Source organism: Urtica dioica, chromosome 10 (genome assembly GCF_054948205.1).
Source record: "Urtica dioica subsp. dioica isolate 48M chromosome 10, U.dioica_male_clone48M_v1_H2, whole genome shotgun sequence".
Classification (NCBI taxonomy): domain Eukaryota; kingdom Viridiplantae; phylum Streptophyta; class Magnoliopsida; order Rosales; family Urticaceae; genus Urtica; species Urtica dioica.
The window spans coordinates 25,201,894-25,222,451 of NC_142765.1; the positions used below are offsets into that span (position 1 = coordinate 25,201,894).

The 20,558-nt window shown below is 35.6% G+C and overlaps 2 protein-coding genes across 2 annotated transcripts; one reads left to right on the forward strand and one right to left on the reverse strand.

The window, feature by feature from the left end:
* Positions 1 to 43: 43 nt before the first annotated feature.
* LOC149384439 (loganic acid O-methyltransferase-like) lies at positions 44 to 3,308 on the reverse strand. Its single transcript, XM_089629197.1, has 3 exons — positions 3,176 to 3,308; positions 2,229 to 2,906; positions 44 to 529 (listed from the first exon to the last, which is right to left on the reverse strand). The coding sequence occupies exons 1-3, from the start codon at positions 3,251 to 3,253 to the stop codon at positions 209 to 211; spliced, it is 1,077 nt and encodes a 358-aa protein (XP_089485323.1). The 5' UTR covers positions 3,254 to 3,308; the 3' UTR covers positions 44 to 208.
* An 11,735-nt stretch (positions 3,309 to 15,043) lies between these two features.
* On the forward strand, positions 15,044 to 19,074 carry LOC149384440 (loganic acid O-methyltransferase-like). Its single transcript, XM_089629251.1, has 4 exons — positions 15,044 to 15,203; positions 16,698 to 16,870; positions 17,498 to 18,148; positions 18,672 to 19,074. The coding sequence occupies exons 2-4, from the start codon at positions 16,793 to 16,795 to the stop codon at positions 18,990 to 18,992; spliced, it is 1,050 nt and encodes a 349-aa protein (XP_089485377.1). The 5' UTR covers positions 15,044 to 15,203; positions 16,698 to 16,792; the 3' UTR covers positions 18,993 to 19,074.
* Positions 19,075 to 20,558: the final 1,484 nt, after the last annotated feature.

The window sequence follows — 20,558 nt, forward strand, 5'->3', positions numbered from 1 at the left end:
AACATAACGTTGGCTATTTAGCAAATAATAAGCTTAATGTTGCTTCGTTGCTTATAAATTTGTTTCATTATGAATGGTATAAACTTTTAAATAAAACTGATTACAATGAGCAATCCAGAATCGGAGATATTATTATACATTTATTTCATTTCTAAACACTTTTCATCGATTCAACTTATCCTTTTTTTTTTTTGCAGATGTCCATTTTCTAAGCGCGCTTGAGCAACAAAAACAAATTGATTGCATTTGCTGATTCACAGATGGAGAATGCACATTTTTCAGCCCTTTCTTGTACTAAATCAAATAGCTCATCCATTATCTCGTCCCCGAAATGGTTCTTCAGAATTCCTTCAAAGGCAGCTCTCAAAAGAGACGATATTGCTTCAAGTGGGGGCTTCGCTTGTGGAAAGATCTCCGTCATTTCTATGATGAAACTTCCGTTTTGCTTCACAATTGTCTCGATTTCTTCACGATAGCCAAAATATAGTGGCAAGTTGAAGGAGTCCACCCTATCTATATTTATCTTTCCCTGTTCGTAAGAAAAATTAATATAGTAATCATGTAATTTTTTTAAAAAAAGGAGTACTGATGTAATTATCATTTTCATTTTAAATACTTTACATTTTTGTGGTGCAACTTGTGCCACTAAAATGAATGGACACTTTTCAAATATATATGGGCACTATATAGTTGTGCTTTTACAAGCTAAATGGTATAACAATGTACTCCAACTATTATATGACACTAAAATTAATGGACACTTTTCAAATATATATGGGCACTATATAATTGTGCTTTTACAAGCTAAATGGTATAACAATGTACTCCAACTATTATATGACACTAAAATGAATGGACACTTTTCAAATATATATATGGGCACTATATAATTGTGCTTTTACAAGCTAAATGGTATAACAATGTACTCCAACTATTATATGACATAATTAAGGGAAATATGATCGTGTAATATATATGTAACATTGTATATACTTTACGTGTGTGTAATTATGTATCAAGTAGTTGGTTTTATAATAACCAATATTTGAAGATAAAGGGTTGACATTTGATAACAGCTATTATATGATTTGTTAAAATAAATATGACAACGCACTCACGCGCGCATATATATATATATATATATATATATATATATATATATATATATATATATATATATATATACCATATTTGGTTTTACAATAACCAATATTTGAAGATAAAGGGTTGACGTATATTTGATTACAGCTATCATATGATATGTTAAAATAAATATGACAACGCACACACAAAAACGCGCGCGCATATATATATATATATATATTATCTAGCATCGTTGACCGCATTTGGCAACAACAATTCATTTCAGGACCCTAATTTTGGAAGGACCCAATTTCTCAAAAAAAAAAAAAAAAAAAAAAAAAAATCCAAGCAAAACTGTAGGGGAGTTTTATTTAAATACGAGAAATTGTCGAACTAGGCCACTAAAACTAACCCAATTAAGATATAGCCAAACTTTCATTATAAAGCCATTTTTATTATTTTAGGCAATTCTTTATTAGATAATTTTACTATTCTATCATTTTCTTTACTTTATTTTTCAATAGTAATCTTGTAACTATTCTATCATTTTCTTTACTTTATTTTTCAATAGTAATCTTGTAACTATTCTATAATTTTTTTTACTGACTTTCCAAATTCATAAGTCACTTTCAAAACGTTATAGTAGTACTCAATTGTATTTTTCATAAAAATGAAAAATACAGTAAACACATGTTTTTTATTTTATTAAAAAAATAAACATTAGTTGTTGTTTTTTTTATAAACGATTACTCTGAAAATAAATAAAAATACATAAAAAAAACAATAAAAACACATTTTTACAAATAATCATATTTTATACAATACCGTCTGAATTCTTTTTCCTTTTTAATTTGAAAACTATTTAGATTTTACTGAATTTTATTCCTAGTGGCTATTATTTAAAAGTTTTAAAACTATAGCTAATTTGTAAGTGGACAAACTTAATTTGGCTATTTTGCTTCATAAGCATCAACGCCTAATTTGTATAGATTAAAAAAAATAAATCAACGCTTAATTTATTAAAGTCTATGTATGGCTGATCCATTTTTATTTTATTTTTATAAATGTATGAAAATCTTATTGCACGTACAAAGTTGATTTCTTAGTAAAAAGATTGGGAAATAGAATTAAAATAGTTGTATTACCTGGTTGACCATGTCCATAAGGCAGAACCCTATAAGTTCAAAGCACTTGTTGGATAGAGCTTCTGAATGGGTTGTTCCTGTTGGAAGAATGGGAATGGAAATAGCCATCAATCCGCCAGGGACGATTTCTTGTGCTCGAGCTCCGAAAAATCTTTCCATGTCCTTTGCGTATTGTGCTTCGTATGCCTCAATAACCCGTTTCGGAGAATTTGAGTGATGTGTTTTTCCTCGGTTCCAAGCTGGGGATTCTCTATCCAAAACCTCTTTTGGCACTCTAGAAAGGATGTGAACTGCGTACGAAGAGTGAACAAAATGAAGAGATGAACTCGGAAACAACCGAGCGTGGAAGGAACCAGGCACTCCAACAGCAAAGTACGGTCTCTCGGGAGGGAGTGATTGGAAAAGCACATTGAAATCATTCGCAGTCTGGTCGTTAAAGAAGATTTGGAACTCCGGCAATAACAATTTAGGGCTTCCTGATCTCTGATGGGTGGTTTGAAACTTGAGTATGACTGCATCGATTATGTTCTGAACTGCGACGAATGTGTTAGGCCCAGTAGCGCAGCCGAGATCAGCTATTCGAAATGTGTTTGGTGATGATGAAATGACCATCTCAACGTTTAGCTTCTCTTCAATAGCCTTGCGCATCATTTCTTTTGCATTGTTCACGTTCTCTCTCTATCACAATATTATTGTAAGAATATTATTATTAATTAGTGTTCTTGTAGCGATTTGGACTTCCAATAAAAAAGACTTTTGAAAGGGCCTTAAATAAATCACAGTGTAACTTTTTAGTTATCTAATTAGATAAGGTTTTTTTACATGCCTTTAAACACAATTTATTTAGACATTCATAATTCGTTTGATTAGTATAACATCATAAACTTCCCTTTAACCAATTGAGAAATAGATGCGATAAAAAAAAATTATATATATATATATCCGACCTGAAAGTTGGAGTTTTTGCTATAGCTATGGACCCCAACTCCGCCGTTCATGACTGGAGAGTCCTCTTTTTCAGCCATTTTTGTCGCTTTCAGTAAAATAGAGAGAGAGAGAGAGAGAGAGAGCAGCTAGATAAATAATATAAGAATTTGGATACATAAACATACATATATAGAGCATATACGTACGCGATTACGACATCATACCGGCAAGTGATCATATTTAATTCGTCAATCATGATTCATGCGCAACACTGTTTTTGGTGAAATATAAGAATAGTGTATTTATCATGTATTACTTTTTCTGGCACATTTATTATTTTATAATTGAATAAATATTACTCTTGTCCATGTAGTTTGCCACATTTTTCAAGTGAATGCACTAACTCTAAAAAATGATTATTTCTATGTTTGAACTTTGTTTTTTTTAACAAATTTAATCCTTCCGTCAATATTGGTGTTAACAATTATGTTATCTTGGCACATGGTGGTCGTCACGTGTGTGTAAAAATTATGTGCAATTACGTAAATGCCCTTATCCACGAGTAAACCCTTAATATTATATATGTTTATATTTTTATTTATGTTTTTATTTTCCGGAGTTAAAAAGTTCGTTCATGCCACTTCCCAAAGAAAGAAAGAATTATTCTGACACCTTGTTGAAGTAATTAGTGAGGAAAAAGTTGACCCACACGTCTCTATCTTTCCGGAGATTACATATTGGAAGACTCCGTTATTGATCAACCGACGAGCAACCGAGAATCCGAGAGTTTGGAGATCCGAAAATAAAAGAGCAAGGAGTCCGAGAAGTAAGGAGGTCCAAAAGCTAGAAGTGTGGAGGATCTGTAGCTGAGTTGAAAGATATGTATAACTAAATCCTCTTATATGGTTTGTGTTGATTGTGCTTGTCTTAATATTAGACATGTTGTTGTTGAATAATTTTGAATATCTTGGTAATTATAGTTTACGTTAAAGATTAGCGATTGTTCGCGTTTTCTTATATTCTGCATTTACAAACAAATTGTAGGGTTAAGAGATTGGTTACCCAATAAGAAGTATTGAGACAATTGTTCGTATTTAATACATGGAAAAGTAATTTATCCATCGATCGGTGTCGGAGCGATCGTTCGTGTCCGATACCATCACATTATTTCTCAACAATAGGTATCAAAGAGATTGTTCGTGTCTGATACCAACATGTTTTTCCAACAAGATTTTCCATCTTATTACGCGAATGAGTGGATCTCGTTGCATCTCCGGTGCATCTTTTCGAAGGGGAAGAACTTGGAGATGAACTCCGTGCGCAAGTCCACCCATGACATGATGGAGCCCAGTGGGAGTGAGTAGACCCAAGATTTGCCGCAGTCCCATAGAAAGAACGGAAAGAGGCGGAGGCGGATGGCTTCGTCGGAGACGTTGTGAAGTTTGAACGTGTTTCTTATCTCCACAAAATTGGTGAAATGATCTTGAGGGTCTTCGGTGGGCAATCCCGCGAATTAAGATTGTTGAACCATATGGATCATGCCCGTCTTGATCTCAAAGTTTTGGTTCCCTCCAACGACCGGGAGTACGATGGCTGTTTGCGTTGCGTTGGCCAATGATAACCCATACTCGAAGAAGGTTTTCGGCACAACGTTCGCGAAGTTGTTGCCTTGGTCTCCTATCGCTTGTTCCTCAGACTTTTTTCGATTTTTTTTGCAAGTTTTTTCTATCGCAGGATTGATTGGAACAAGCTTTGAAGAACAGTCTTTTCACATGCACCTTCAAGAGAGAGAGTGACACGAAAATTAGAAAACAAAAATAAAACAAATTGCAAAAACAAATTATTTCAATTGCTAAAGTAAATCTAGCCCGGTAATATAGATATGGAAGTATCGAATGTCGAACCCACAAAGACTACAAATGGATGTTGTTTGGTACGAATAACGAAATTAAATGAAACAAAAGCAAGATTAATCATGAGTTTTCAATAAAAAGAAAAGCGGGGTAATGACTTCAACATAACTAACTAGGTCAGAGATTTCGAGATCGAACAACAAAATCTACTCTTATGGATTCGGAGAAGAGAAAAGAATGAATGAATTTGGAGAAGAAGAACCCGTTCGGCTGTCAATTCTATTGAGAATCCATTTTTTTCCTCCAAAACTAGCCAAACACTAATGAAAACCTAAATATAAAGAAAAGACGTGTTTTTGAGGTCTTAAATTTGTTAATTAGGGTTTAGGGTGATTTTCAGAGCTATTCGAACCCTTGGATGAGAACTTGGGTTGAAAACACTTAAAAATTGAGGAATTGACGAAAAGAGTGATTTTTGGGCACCGCGGCGCGCTGATGGCCATGTTTTGGCGCGCTCTGTGTCAGGATTTCAGCGCGGCGCTATGAAAGTCAAGCTGCGCACTGACTTGAATCGTCCGTAACTACTTACTCCGATGCCCGATTTTTGCAAATAAACATGCTTTGGAAAGTTAAGAAAAAAACTCTATCCAATTGTGAAAAGATTCATTCAGAATCTTCACTTCAAAATCTCAAATCATGCAGAAGAAGACGTCATGTTTCTTGGTTAGCTCTAACTCGTCTGAAAAGTCTTCAAATCATCCCAAAAAATTGTTTCATTGCCCTAAAAACCCTTTAAGCTCATGAAAGACCTATTAAATCTAAGAAATATGCAAAAAGATATTAAAAAATGCTTAAATATTCACTTCGATTCAAGCCTGAAAATGAGCGATTTGTACATATGAAATGCACTCATCAACCTCAATTCTAGAATTTTTATATGAAACTCAAAGAAGAAAAGCAGGGAGTTTTATTTTCCTAACCTTAGGCGAGGTCCGGTTATATTTCATGCCTTCATTTTCAATTATTCTGCATCTCTCTCTCTCTCTCTCTCTCTCTCTCTCTCTCTCTCTCTCTCAAAGACTTGGTCCAATAGATCGGAACTGTTTGTCGAAGAAGACAAAGAAGAGCGAAGATAAAAGGAAGTTTGTTAACAGGACGGTGGAGGACCGCGTTTTTAGTGAGGACGACAGAAAGGGCAGGCGACGGTGGTCGACGGCACGAGCATATTATGTGAAGAGAGATAAAGAGATATGAGATGAGAGGAGAGAGAGAAGGCAATCTCGATTTGGGGCTGAGGATGTCATCTAAATGTTTTTAATATAGGATGGAAATTTCCTCTATGAAATTTTCACTTTTATTTTAGAAGTTTCATCCACTAATTTTTTATATTGACTGTAGTGGATATAAAGCTGCTCACTATAATTTTAAATTTGAATAGAGTCTAACAAACTCTATAAATTTGATGACTGTAGTCTACTTTAATAGACTCCATTTTAAGATCAAAACGTAGTCTTCTAATTAAAAAAAATTATAGTTGATAAACAGTTTTGTAATAGTGAACAAAGAGAAAGATGTGTTTTTGAGATTCTAAATTCGTATATATAGAGTTTTGAGTAATTTTCGGAGCTATTTGGACCCTTAGATGAGATCATTGGGTCAAAAAAGCATAAAAATCTAGAAACCGGTGAAAACAACACTAGACTTACGCGCGGTGCGCGGAATATTGGAGCAGCGTGCAACAATTTTGTATTGGTCATATCTTCTTGCTCTGAGGTTCAATTTTAGCAAATAAATATGCGTTGAAAAGCTAAGAGAAAGTTCAATTTTAGCAAATAAATATGCGTTGAAAAGTTAAGAGAAAGATCTATCCAATGGTGAGATAATTTATCCAGAATAGTCACTTCAGAATTTCAAATCATGTAGAAGAAGGCGTCACGTTTCTTGATCAGCTCTAACTCGTCTAAAAAGTTTTCAAATCTCCACGAAATTGATCTATTGCTCTCAAAATAGTTTTAACTCATCAAATACCTAAGGAATCGCTTCGATTCAAGTCCGAGAAAGAGCGATATGTACGTATAAAAGGCACTCATCAATTTACATCAAACATCAGCGGAATCGCTAGGACGAGAGAAGTAAACTATGAGGTGCATTGTTGTTATCCATAGCTATTGGAGAAGACGAAGATCCGCGATCGGAGCGAGAGAAATTGCAGATCGGAGAAGACAATGATCACCAATCAGAGCAAAACTAAGAACACTATGATACCATTTAACGAAAAAGATAGTGTTTGGCTCAATGAACAAACGAAAATGATTCATTGATATTGAATTGATTACAACTCTAAAGGTTCTTATACTCGCACAGAGTAATTAACATAACGAACTAAGACATGTAAGCACACGACAAAAGCAGAGGACTATAAATGACACAAAAAAGAAATAATAAAATGATATCGTTCAGAGAAAAAACAACTATACTCTAATTCGATCCGACCGTATGCCCATGTCTGATTAGTATACTTGACAAAAGAAAAAATAATTATCTTGATAAGCCAAGACATTGATTGAATGATTTTTTATTGGGTTATATAGCTATATAGCCACACGGCTATTGAGATTTTGGATTTGGTCAACGTTTTGTTAATTTCCTGTTAATAGCCACAACAACTTATTTACGGCCTAATAAAATACCAAAATGTCCCCACATAATTCCCGCCCAGTTACACACTAAATATTAAATAATTTAAACCAAAATATTCGGCCATAACTATTCCCGGAAATCAAGGAAAGGCCGTGGATTAACCGAAGATACCCATTTGAACACGCCACTTTTCTTCATTTTGTTTACCCAAAAAAAAAAAGCCGAGAGAAAAAAAGAGAGGAAGACGAGGAAAAAATTGGAATCATCGGACGAACGACGATGACTAACGAAATCAACGAGAAAAGGTATGTTTGTAGCCGATTTAATTCACAGTTAACAACGATTTTCTCATAGGGGTGTGTTTGTACATGATTTTTTTTGTTTATGGCTTGTTCGTGGTTTTTTCCGTTGAAATTAGGTTCACAATCCGGAAAAAAAGAGATGAACTGCATTTCAAAATCAGAGGGAAAAAATTGGTGTTCACGCGCGCGCTATCTTCCTGTGGCTTCACAGCCCCAACGCCTACATGTGGAACACCATGATTCGAGGTTGTTACATGGTCGGGATTGCAAAAGCCTGCGAGAAGGCTCCGACGCCCAAGGAAGATGGGTCGGTGATTTGCGTGACGAGGAAGATGAGTTTCAATGGTTATTTGGTTGTACAGAATAGGATGATTCGTTTTTGTTCGGATGATGTATCACTGCTACAAATAAGCCTTTCTGGTGCGGAGGGGCATTAGGTGCGACAAGTCGCACCTAATTGGGCATCATGTGCGACTTGTCGCACCCAAAGGGCTCCAGTAAAGAAAAAAATTTCGCTGATTTTAAGTGGTATTGGGTGCGACTAGTCGCACCCAATAGTTTTGAAATCTTTCAGGTGCGACTTGTCGCACCTGAAAGTCCAAAAAAAATTCGGCGCTCAACTTCTCCCCCTCATTTTTTCATTTGTCTGTTGTGGAATTAATTTTTAAGTTTTTTTTTACTATCAGGTGCGACTAATCGCACCTGATAGTGTTTTTAGGTGCGACTAGTCGCACCTATTTGAGTATCAGGTGCGACTAGTCGCACCAAATTACTAGGGTTAGTTTATAAAACACAATTTCCTGGTTCGTCTTCTTCATTTGGTCACAGCCGAAAACCCATCCCTCCCTCCCTCCCTCCGTGAGCCACCACCGCGAGCCACCACCGTGAGCCACCACCATCTCCCTCGCTCTCTCTTTTCCGAGCCACCACCGCGAGCCACCACCATCTCCCTCGCGTTCTCTTTTCCGAGCCACCACCGCGAGCCACCACCGCGAGCTACCACCGCGAGCCACCACCGTGAGCCACCACCGCGAGCCACCACCGCGAGCCACCACCACAATCTCTCCGTCACCACCACCTCCGACCACCATCCCTCCGCCACGACCACCTCCGACCACTATCTTCTCAGCCTCGGTATGTTTTTTATTTTATTTTATTTTTGTAAATTATGGCCATGATTTCCGAGCTTGAAAGCTCGTCTGGTTCGTCACCTCAGTCACGTGCCGATCCAGTACTGTATACCGAGTTGCAAGCTCAGTTGGCAGCACAACAAGCTCAAATGGAGGCACAACAAATATGCAGATGGAAGAGATGCAGCGATAGCTGCTCTCGTTTACACAGATGCATACTCAGGCTTCCCCTACGCCGACATCAGCGGCAATGGCTGATAATGAAACGCCAGGTTCTGTGGAGTTTCATCGTGATCGTCCTAGCGGTAGCGGCAGTGGCCGAGGAGGAAGCAGCAGTGGCCGCGGAGGCAACTTATTTGGAAGAGAAGGCTTATGGTGTGTCGAATCGAATAATCTATCATTCAAAGAATCGATTCTTGTGGTCGCATATCATTAGGACAAAAATCGTCATCTGGTGCGACGTATGTCGCACCTAATAGCCCAATAGTCGCACCTAATAGTTTATTAGGTGCGACAAAGTCGCACCTAATATCCCGTCGCTAAAGGCATTAGGTGCGACATGTCGCACCTAATAGTCACACCTTTAGGTGCAACATTTTCGGGTGCGACAATGTCGCACCTAATACGTTTTTTTAATTAAAAAAAATTACAAAACTGGACGGCGGGGCAGCGGCTGGACGACGACGTGCAGCGGGGCGGGACGGGGGCTGGCGGGGCTGGACGCGGGACGTGCAGCGGGGCAGGACGGCGACGTGCAGCGGGGCGGGACGGGGCAGTGGGGCGAGGCAGCGGTGCGCGGGAAGGGGCAGCGGGGCGGAGCAGCGGGGCGCGGGAGGAGGCAGCGGGGCGGAGCAGCGGTGCGCGGGAGGGGGCAGTGGGGCAGAGCAGCATGGCGGGGCAGCGGGAGGCACGGCGGCGGGGAGGGACGGCGACGGCGGTAGGGATGGACGGCGGCGGCTGACTGGCAGAGAAAGTGTGAGACGGTGAGAGAGAGAGAGAGAGAGTGTGTGAGAGAGAGACGGTGACAGAGAGAGACGTACCGGGGAGGGACGGCGGTGGGAGGGACGGCGGCGAGGAGCAGAGAGAGAGACAGATCGAGTGAGAGAGAAAGTGAGCGAGAATGAGTGAAAAAGAAGGAAGTTTGGGTTTAAAAACCCTAATTCATATTGGGTGCGACATTGTCGCACCTAATAATCATATTAGGTGAGACAATGTCGCACCCAATATGATAAAAAAAATCGGCGGGATTCGGCTGAAAAGTTTAAATTTGAAACTCATTGGGTGCGACACATGTCGCACCTAAAGGTATTAGGTGCGACACATGTCGCACCTAAAGGTATTAGGTGCGACAAATTCATATTAGGTGCGACAATGTCGCACCGAATAGCACTAAACATTAGCGAAATTTTTAGTCATCCGGATGAGTATCCGGTGCGACATGTCGCACCTAATATGGGCTTAGGTGCGACATGTCGCACCTAATACCCTTCCGCACCCAATATGCTAATTTGTAGTAGTGTATTAGGATTGGGAAAGGCTACGAGACTTGGGAATCGAAAGCTAATCGAGACAAAAAGACATTGCAAACGGCTTGAGCTAACACGAGCTTGTATGGATTCTTTTACATTTGGTAGTTGACTTAGAGTTTAAAACCATGGATTTCCGAGTCGATGTAAGTCTAGAGGTTTGAAATTGAGGCAAATATGAGTCAGTTATTTTACTTAAAGCATTGAGATTTACCAATTTAGTGTAGGTAACTTCTTTTGTGTGTTTTATTTTGTGTTATTTGTTTTGTTGCTTGAGGACAAGCAACGGTTTAAGTTTGGGGATATTTGATAGGTGCGTTAATCACGCGGAAAACTCATATTTTCCCGACTAAATCCAAGCTTGTTCTCGAGTATTTGTGATGTTTTTTGTGTGTTTTTGAGAGACTTGTAGGTTTCATAGGCCAATAAGGTATTAAGGAGGTTAGTAGAGCATCACGTGAAGTAATGGAGCAATTTTGAGAAGATTCGAAGACTTTTCGCCAAGTTAGAGCAAAGACGAAATACAGCGTCCTCTTGTGAACAATTCTGAGAGTTTGAAGTAAAGATTTTGGATGATCCAATTCCATGATAGATAGAGCTCTCTCTTAGCTTTCCAACGCATATTTATTTGCAAGAATCGGACATCGGAGCTAGGAGTTATGGCCGTTACAAAAACGGTGCACGCAGGAAGAAAAAGCACGCGGCGCGACCCAAGGACCTCGCGCCGCGAGGTTCCGAAAATCGCCGAAATCGATCTCCGAGCATGAAGCGCGGAACGCGAAGTCCGCCGAGACAAAAAAAGAGGAAACGCGGATTTGAAGTCGATCTGAGCCGTTGGATCACTTTTAATTACCCAGTCTGCTCCGAAAATTAAGAGAAACCCAAGGATTTCGACCTAGGCCTATAAATACACCTCTCAATCTCTTGTCTAGGAATCTTAGTTCTTTTTTATTGTTTTCACTTAGTGTTTGAGAGAGATGGAGAAAAAGAGGAGGGTCGTTCTTCATCAATTCGCGCCAATTACAGTTTTATTCTTCTCATTTACTCTTGAACTCCCGTATTTTAATTTTCAATTGAGTTTTTAATTATGGTTTCTTATATCTATTTTCTCATTCTCCTTTTGTTTTCTCGCTACGCTATGAACTAATTCCATTAAGGACTATGGCGTAGCGGGTTTATGATTCGGTTATGGATATGATTTAATATATTGAAGTTCAATTTCCATTATCTACTGCTTTGCTTAGTTCAAATCTGTTTTTAATGCTTGATCGAGATTAGCTAGCTTGTTCATGATTTTATACTTCAACTTGATGCTTGAGAAAGATTAGGTTGTTAGTGTTTTGGTTTAAATTACTATGATGCATGCCTAGGCTAGAGATAGTTAGGTTGTCATAGAATCGTGTGAATACTCTTGTTATTAATGCATGCCATTATTAGGGTTTGAGATCAAGAGAAGATTTTCCTAATTTTGACATAGGTTGTTAGATGCTCGAGAGAGATTTAGCAATATTATTCTGTGAGTATGGTTAGCAAAGAGTAGTGAGTTGATTATTGATTGTGCGTCAAATTCGTGTATCCAAACCGTTGAATAAACCCGTGAAGCCTTGGTCCTTAGCCTCTCTTTCTGCTTACAACTTTTAATTGAGTATTTTGTTATTTATTTACGTTAGAAATTGTCAATAATTTGTGACATATTTCCATCTCATCTTTAGTTCAATTCGTGCAAGTTGATTTGTTTGTTAATTAAGCTTGTTCCTCGTGGGATCGATACTCGTACTTAATTCACTATATTACTTGAGCGACACGTGCACTTGCGCGCGTAAAAATCGCAACACCTAACTGCAAGCTATAATATACAGATCAATGAAGATTGAAAAATCAATTTCGCTCCATACGTTTTTCTAATAGATTGCATACATTCTTTCTACAAAACATTATATACTAGAAAACTCTAAAGAATTTTTAAACTACCAAAAAAATAATTATTGACTAATAACATTTGACACAAACCATAGATAATTCAGGGAACTCTATGTTAGGTAGGTATGGTAATATCATATTTTTTTAGCGGCAAACTTAATGGCAAGATGTCTCTCAACATGCTTTGCTTCTTGTTGAGACATCTTGGCAATGATATTTCATCTGATTCAATGTTTTTGAAAAATACTACATGTGTTGAAGACCGTCTATGCGTAAGATCACCGAACGTCTTTTATATACATTTTCATTTGAGAAACTCTAATACGACATCGTGCTAGTTAGCCACCATAAAAGAGAGAGTATGTCATGGTTTGTTTTATACGCATTGATCATTATTATTATGGGTTACAATATTGCGTTATGTGAATGTGGTTTGTTTTTTACTCATCGATCATTATTCTACGTTTTCGAGCGTGTACGCTATTGCATTCAGTGAATGTGCGTGTGTCTCTATCTTGTCCTTTCCACTTATATATTTCAGTGATATAGTTTGGGTCTGTAATGTATGAGTGCTGTTTCTGATCACTGTAATTGAGAAAAACGACAAACACTATCAGATAGCAATCAGATCATAAAAAGCTCACGACTTCTTTTCATACCATTGTATAATAGTTATACTTGCTCACGAGTAAGGTCAATCCCAGAATCTTTCCTCATCACTTTTCTTACAGCCCTCTTAAGCTAACGAGTGTTGTGATCCTCTCGAGCACCGACGGAAAAGTGACTCGGTAGCCTCAAAATTTATATCATCAAGATTTTTTCTAAATCTCTTTAAATTTTTTCATCAAGATTTCTCTAATCTATATCTTTCTTTTTTTTTTTCTTTTTTTTTTTTTTTTTTACAACATATTGCTCAGCCTGTCCTGTACTCTGTTACATGTGTACATGTGTCCCGATTTCTCGCATTTCAAATAGAATCTTATTCATTCCATCTAACACGGAATTTCCATTTTTTTATTATAGAGTTTTGTGTTTTTGAGCTTCAACAAAATAAAATGGGATATGGACAGCGAATATTTGATGTATCCTGTAACGTAACTCATCCTGATGAACTAGGAAGAGTTGTTGTACCCAACAACTCATTATTGATGGGGAATAGTTGTTGTAAACCCATTCATTTGGCGATTTTAAATTCGGTCCATTAGGAAAATAGGCAATTAAATGTTTGACATTGCTAATTAGCCGTTAAATAAATCTTAGATAAATAACCATTTCGTAGATTTTAAATAAATAGTCACCTCCATATATTAGGTCACGTCATATTTAGGTTATTTACTTAAAATTTACCAAACGTTGATTATTAATTAGCAATGTCAAATGTTTAAATTGGTTATTTTTCTAATTTTCCGTTTTAAATTTTATTAACAAGATGGATATCAAAATTAATAATTAAAAAGTTTTATTTTAAATATAAGGTAAAATAATTGTGCGCACAATCGTGTCATTTTAGCCAACCACGATCTCAATCGTTATTTGAAAATGGAGGCACCACTTATTAAATAATTATTACAACACTAAAATTGTAAAACAACCAATGTAGAAGTAGCCGAAATTAATAATTATGAAACTTGTTTCATTATGAAATTTACACTGGCGCATTTGTTGAGAGTTGAGACTAGTAGTTTTAGAAGACTCACAACCTCAAAGCGAAAAAATTAACTACTTCTTTGACCTGATTGTACTTGAATAAAGATAACACAAAATTAATATTATCTATTTGTTGTTGTTGGGTATAGCCACACAGAGGGATTCTCCTTCCACATCGCAAGCCCAACCCAAACTCCCAGTCTCCTGAACCATCGGCTCTGATACCATTTGATAGGGCCAAGTTCCTCCACTGTGTTGGGCTGCCACCCACCTTAGTATGATATTATCCGTTTTGGGCCCAAGTCCGCACGGATTTGTTTTTGGGTTTCCTTCCCAAAAGGCCTCATACTAGTGTAGTTATGTGGGTCTCTTATATCCAATACATTCTTTGCATTCACTTCCGATGTGGGACTTTGGTTTGCATCCCAACAAATTATTGGTAACCTTTAACTATAAGTAAAATCTGGATGATTCGGATCCGTCCATATATGCCCATGTTTGGTTCGAATATTTGGCAAAAAAATAAAAAAAAAAAGGTCATCTTGACAAGCCAAATCTTTGGTTTGAATATTTGACAAAAGAAAAAAAAAAAGAAAAAAAAAGCTATATCTTGACAAGCCAAGACATTGATTGAATGGTTTTTTGCTTTCACATGTTGTCTGTACGTACGCTAGTAACATAATGAAATGATAGATATTGAACCATTGTAAATCTGTTTTAATATTATGTTAGTGTCAGTTTCCATGTTAGCAATGTCGCTTTCATGCTTATCTCGAATCATCTTCTTGGTATACGACGGCTAATTTTAATTATAAGTCGATTTCATGCTTATCTCGAGTAATCTTCTTGTTATATAAATACGACGGCTAATTTTAATTATAATTCAATTTCATGCTTATCTCGAGTCATCTTCTTGGTATATAAATACGACAGCTAATTTTAATTATAATATAATAACATCATCTCCTTATTAACTAATAAAAGTTTAGAATCAGAATAGCGAGGGTTCTCAATTTTATATCATCCCCAGGTATGCTTTCTCATCATTTTGCTCATATTATAAATATTTGGTTAATAATCTATAGCTTATTTAGCTTGGTTTATGTTTGATGATTATTTTTGAACCGTTTGTCAATTACAAACACGGCTAGTTGTTACTCCAGCCTATTACATTCACGATTATTGATTATGTTCTTCTTAAGTCTGGATGGTGGTCGGAACGGAAATTTTCTTTGGATCAGATTAGAAATTTGTGTTAGGCCGGAACAACATGTTCCGACCAATATAAGGCAAATTAGAGTGAAACATTCTATTCCGATTCATTCTTACGCTATTCATGTGATAAAAAAAAAATTAAAACGTAATATTTAGTCTAATACCCAAAATAATTTAAAAAATAACTACAAAAATTGGATGAGTAGTGCCAAAATTCCTATTCTCTGTGAACCGTTCTGGTACTGTGAACAGTACCGAAAAATAACAAAATTTAGGTTTTTGTTCTGTTCGGGGTGCCAAAGTTTAGTTCCTATACTTCTTGTCTTTTCATTTTTCTAAAAACTTTTCTTTAAAATTATTTATATGATAAACTCTTGAAATAAGAGAAACTATCAAAGTTTATACGTTTAAAAGTGAGATATATCTATGAACACGACGAAGCCAGAACTTTTTGTTATGGGGGGGCTAAACTACTATAAATTTATAATTTTGGGAATTTGATATATGTTAATTGTTTTTGCATTCACAACTTGTTTTTACATTTAAAATATGTTTGCTTTCAATTGATACCTCTTTTTTTCACGGATATATCTTCTTTTTTTTTTCTTTTTTTTTTTTTTGCGCGCACGGACATACTTTCAACGAAGATATGAGTTTTTATGTAATATATTTTACCCTTAACTTATGTATAGCGAACCAGAATATATAGTAGGCTTATACAAACTTATAATGAGCATCGTTTTTTGTATTTGGTTGCAGATGTAGTAATTTAGTTAAATGTGTTTTATTTTTGCAGTTTGTATTTTGATGGTGTTGGTACACGATTTTCTTAAATAAAAAATAAAATAAATAGTATTTCCTTTTATTATGACGTCCAAATGTGACATATATATGGTATATGTCATGTTATGTGAAAACATGTCTATGGAAAAACAAGCTCTAAATATATAAAGTATAGTTCTATATATAAAAACATATGCAATTATTACTTTTTGATTGATTTTTGTTTCAACTAATATATAAATCAATTGGATCATACTGGAACTGAAGTTGGAATATATATATTTGTTAACAACATAGTGCCCATGTCTCTGTTAACAAGCTTCTAATCTTCTTCTTTTTTTTTTTATTTATCAAACATAGACTATGAATGTGTGGGTACTTACAAACATAATGCCCATATCTCTGTTAACTAAGTGTTTATCTTTTTTCATAAATATTTATTTTACCATACAAAAAATTCATATATAAACATTTTTTTTTAATAAATTATACGGAACGTAACTTTTATATTTGTGGTCATTTTCAGCGAGATTACTTGCAGATCCAATATGTTTAGTGAATAAACAAAAATCATGGAATCTACCATTATTGGCGAAATCAGTCAAGACAACTAGGAGCGATATGGCACAAGATCCGGCTACACGTTCCATGAATAGTGGGGACGGATTTCACAGCTATAGCAGAAACTCATCCTATCAGGTCATGCAACTTTTCACATTTTTTAAATTATAATACATTACAAATCTAATTATGCATATTACGCAACTAAAAAAGAGAGAGAGTTGGTTATATAGTCTATTTAAACTTAATTTCAGCTGAAATATCTAAAAAACAAAGATGTATGTGTCATACTATAAATCGTAGGCATGAGTTGAACTATTTCTTTTATCATACTATAAATCGTAGGCATGAGTTGAACTATTTCTTTTATATCTTAATAGTTGAATTATAATTTTAAAAGGGAGTAATCATTTAGCTAGTTACAACCGTTTTTTTCTTTATTAAAAAAAAATGCTCTAATTAATCATCATAAACTAAGGACCTTATAGCAAAATAGACAATTGAAAGTACAAAAAAAAAAAAAAAAAAAAAAAAAGCCTGTTACAAAACTTGCTAATCACCAGCCAAAAATACCTTTTATTTATATTTTAAATACTATTATTAATCTATATTGAATAAAGGGACAGTTAGTCATATAACACATTTTATTAATCCACGTTCAAGTTGAAAAATGAAAAAAAAAATTAAGAAAACAGTCCAAATCCGTGTTTGTTAGTAGTGACGAATTTAAGATTCAATGACCATAATCCAATTTTAAAATTGCAGAGAAAAGCTATAGAAGCTGCTAAGGAGCTTATCAACAAGTCAATCATGGAGAATTTAGATATCCAGAACTTTTCATCATTGAAAACTTATAGCATAGCCGATATGGGCTGCTCCGATGGGCCAAACACGCTTCTCGCGGTGCAAAACATAATCGACGCAGTGAGAGGAAAATTACATAGCGCTGGAAAAGCTTCAAACCTCCCCGAATTCCACGTTTTTTTCAACGACCAAGTCGTTAACGACTTCAACCACTTGTTTCTCTCCCTTCCACCCGATAAGGATTACTTTGCCGCGGGGGTTCCAGGGTCCTTCTACAACCGATTGTTCCCGAGAGATTCGCTCGATTTTGTCCACTCTTCATATGCGTCGCAGTGGCTCTCTAGAATACCGAATGAGGTGTTCGATTGCTCTCCAACGTCTAATCGGAAGGTTCACTACTCGAATTCAACGCCTCGCGTTATCAAAGCTTTTGCGGATCAATTTGAGAGTGACTTGGGAAAGTTTCTAGAGCTACGAGCCCAAGAGATTGTCCGAGGAGGGTTCTTGGCCATTATCATCCCAGGCCGCCAAAATCGGACGCCTCATTCTGAAGCTTTCATCAACCATGCTTTTGAGCAATTGGGATCTGTCCTTACGGACATGGCTAATGAGGTAGGCAATAGAATTTAAAAAACAAGTTTCATCGGTTTTTTATGTAGTAAAATATATTTAGAAAATATCATACGTCATTCATTTTATTTTCAAAAAATTAGGTAAATAGCCAACTAAAACGTTTGGAATTGTTATATAACCAACATTTTGTAAATCTTAGGTAAATAACCAAAAAGATGACATGGCCCAGTAAATGAAAGTGATTATTTACCCGAGATTTACGTCTGTAAATATATGAAAGTAGTTTTATCAAAGATTTACAATACGTTGATTATTTAGCAATGTCAAATGGTAAATATGACTATTTACCCAATGGACCCTTTTATTTTAGCTAAAATTAATAATCCCCTTTTGAATATTTTATTAACTAAATTAAATTCATAACTTTTATTCTGAATTTAAATTTAGCAATTTTTTTTTTTTTTGAGGTGACTATTAGTTTTAGTTTCTGGCTCCCCGTAAAAAATATATAGCTAATAAAATGACTTTTTTTTTTTGTTTTTTTTTTTTTTGTTTCTATCAGCGTAAGATTGCTGATGGAAAAATAGATTCCTTCATGACGGCACAATATTTTGCATCACTCGAAGAAGTAGAATCGGTTGTCCGCCGAAACAAATGTTTCGGCGTTGAAATAATGGAAAACATGGCACACGAAATGCCATCACCTTCAATGATGTCTTCCACGCTACGAGCCATCTTCGAAGTTATCATCAGAGGACATTTTGGGAAGGAGATTTCAGATGAGCTCTTCGACGTTAGACTGCTCAAGAAGTTGGAGGAGTCGGCGTGCACCGCCGAGTCATTGGAATTATTTAGTCTATTTGTTCTCTTGAAACGCATGTAGATAAACAAAAATAAATCTAAGATGACTTTGAGAGTTATTAACCTAATTAAGATCTTAATATTATGTGTCAAATAAGTTAGTGGCTGGATTTTATACATATTGGATTCAAATAATAAAACAAAGTATAATCTTTTTTTTCTAAATTTGATTATGAGAAGAAAAAAAAATGTATTACTTTAATTTTATTTTATTTTTATTAAGTAGTTAGGATAATGTAATATTATATAATTAATGTATGTTGATACTAGTTAATAATGTTTACATGCATTAAACCAATGATTTTCATAATATTTAAATTTAATTTAATTTCGTAGATAAGGTGGTGTATCATCCAAACTAGACTAATGAATAAAAATAAGAAATAGCTAATTTTTTATTTTATTTAAAAGCTAGTCATTTTCACAACTTTATGCAAGTCTTGTACAGGTGGAAAGAAGAGTGTGATATGTATCGAGGCCTTATGCAAAAGTTAAAGGCTAGGCTTAACAATAATTTCTAATAAATTACATACATTATTTTCATAAAACTCAAAAGACAATGTCTATCAATATGTTTATCATTTGTGTGCATCCTTCTTCAAATTTTCCATTTTCGATCCATAAATCTAATAGATAGACAAACATACACACAAAAAATTAGCAAACAAATTATACTTATATAAATAAATTTTCTCACCTTTTTGTGATGAACTTCAAAGATTTAAAATGATTGAAAATGAACTTCGATGAATTCGGATGAATTCTGATTAATTCCAGTAAATTCGGATGAAATATAATGATTTAAGGTGGAAATATGGGCTGAAATTGTATTTTTGTTCGAATTTGAGTCAAAAGTCTAATTTTGGATATTTTTCAAATATTAGGTCTAATATTGATATTTCTTCATTTTTTAGACCCAAAAAAATAAATCTTTCAATGAAAAACTAGGGAAAAAAAAAAGTTCATGCTATCTGATCTCAGGAGGAAAAAAAAATATTTATATATATTTGTGGGAAAAAATCTGATCCACTAGATTGGAGTTGGAAAGGGGTGAACAACAGATTCAGTTAAACTTAATAGTACATACAAAATACCCATCACTCTACAGAAGCAGCAACAATGGTTTCACAAAGCGCGAGTTCGCAGCTGTGTTTAGCCAACTGGGCACTTCTTAATCCTTCCCAAACATCCCTTAATCACTCCAGTTTTTGCTCAGTCCCACACAACCCACTTCGCTTCCACAGACTTCGGATGCGAGCGAACAGAATTGGAGCGTCATTGGACGAACAGAGTACCTCGAGCAAACAACAATCACAGCCCACCAACGTAAGGATTTTTTTTTCTTGCTTTTATTTGCGCTTCAGTGTCTTACATATATTTAATTAAGAGGGTTTATGAGCTTTGTTTGGTGTAGTCTCACTGAGCAACTGGGCATTTGACAAATCAAATGTTTACATTTATGTTTGGTCACTTGCAAAGCCTTTTAAGCAATAATAGTAGAAAGCTTAGGGCATGCTATTTTCTAGGTTAGTGAAAAGGAAATATAATGGCATGTTCTGGTCTTATGCCAATTTTCACTGCTGAAGTT

Excerpts from the sequence above, each read along its gene's own strand:
- LOC149384439 (XM_089629197.1), bottom strand. The coding sequence starts at position 3,253 with ATGGCTGAAAAAGAGGACTCTCCAGTCATGAACGGCGGAGTTGGGGTC. Across the intron at positions 2,907-3,175 it reads GCAAAAACTCCAACTTTCAG|AGAGAGAACGTGAACAATGC; the intron begins GTCGGATATATA and ends ATATTGTGATAG. Across the intron at positions 530-2,228 it reads TTATGGACATGGTCAACCAG|GGAAAGATAAATATAGATAG; the intron begins GTAATACAACTA and ends TCTTACGAACAG.
- LOC149384440 (XM_089629251.1), top strand. The coding sequence starts at position 16,793 with ATGGCACAAGATCCGGCTACACGTTCCATGAATAGTGGGGACGGATTT. Across the intron at positions 16,871-17,497 it reads GCAGAAACTCATCCTATCAG|AGAAAAGCTATAGAAGCTGC; the intron begins GTCATGCAACTT and ends TTAAAATTGCAG. Across the intron at positions 18,149-18,671 it reads TTACGGACATGGCTAATGAG|CGTAAGATTGCTGATGGAAA; the intron begins GTAGGCAATAGA and ends TGTTTCTATCAG.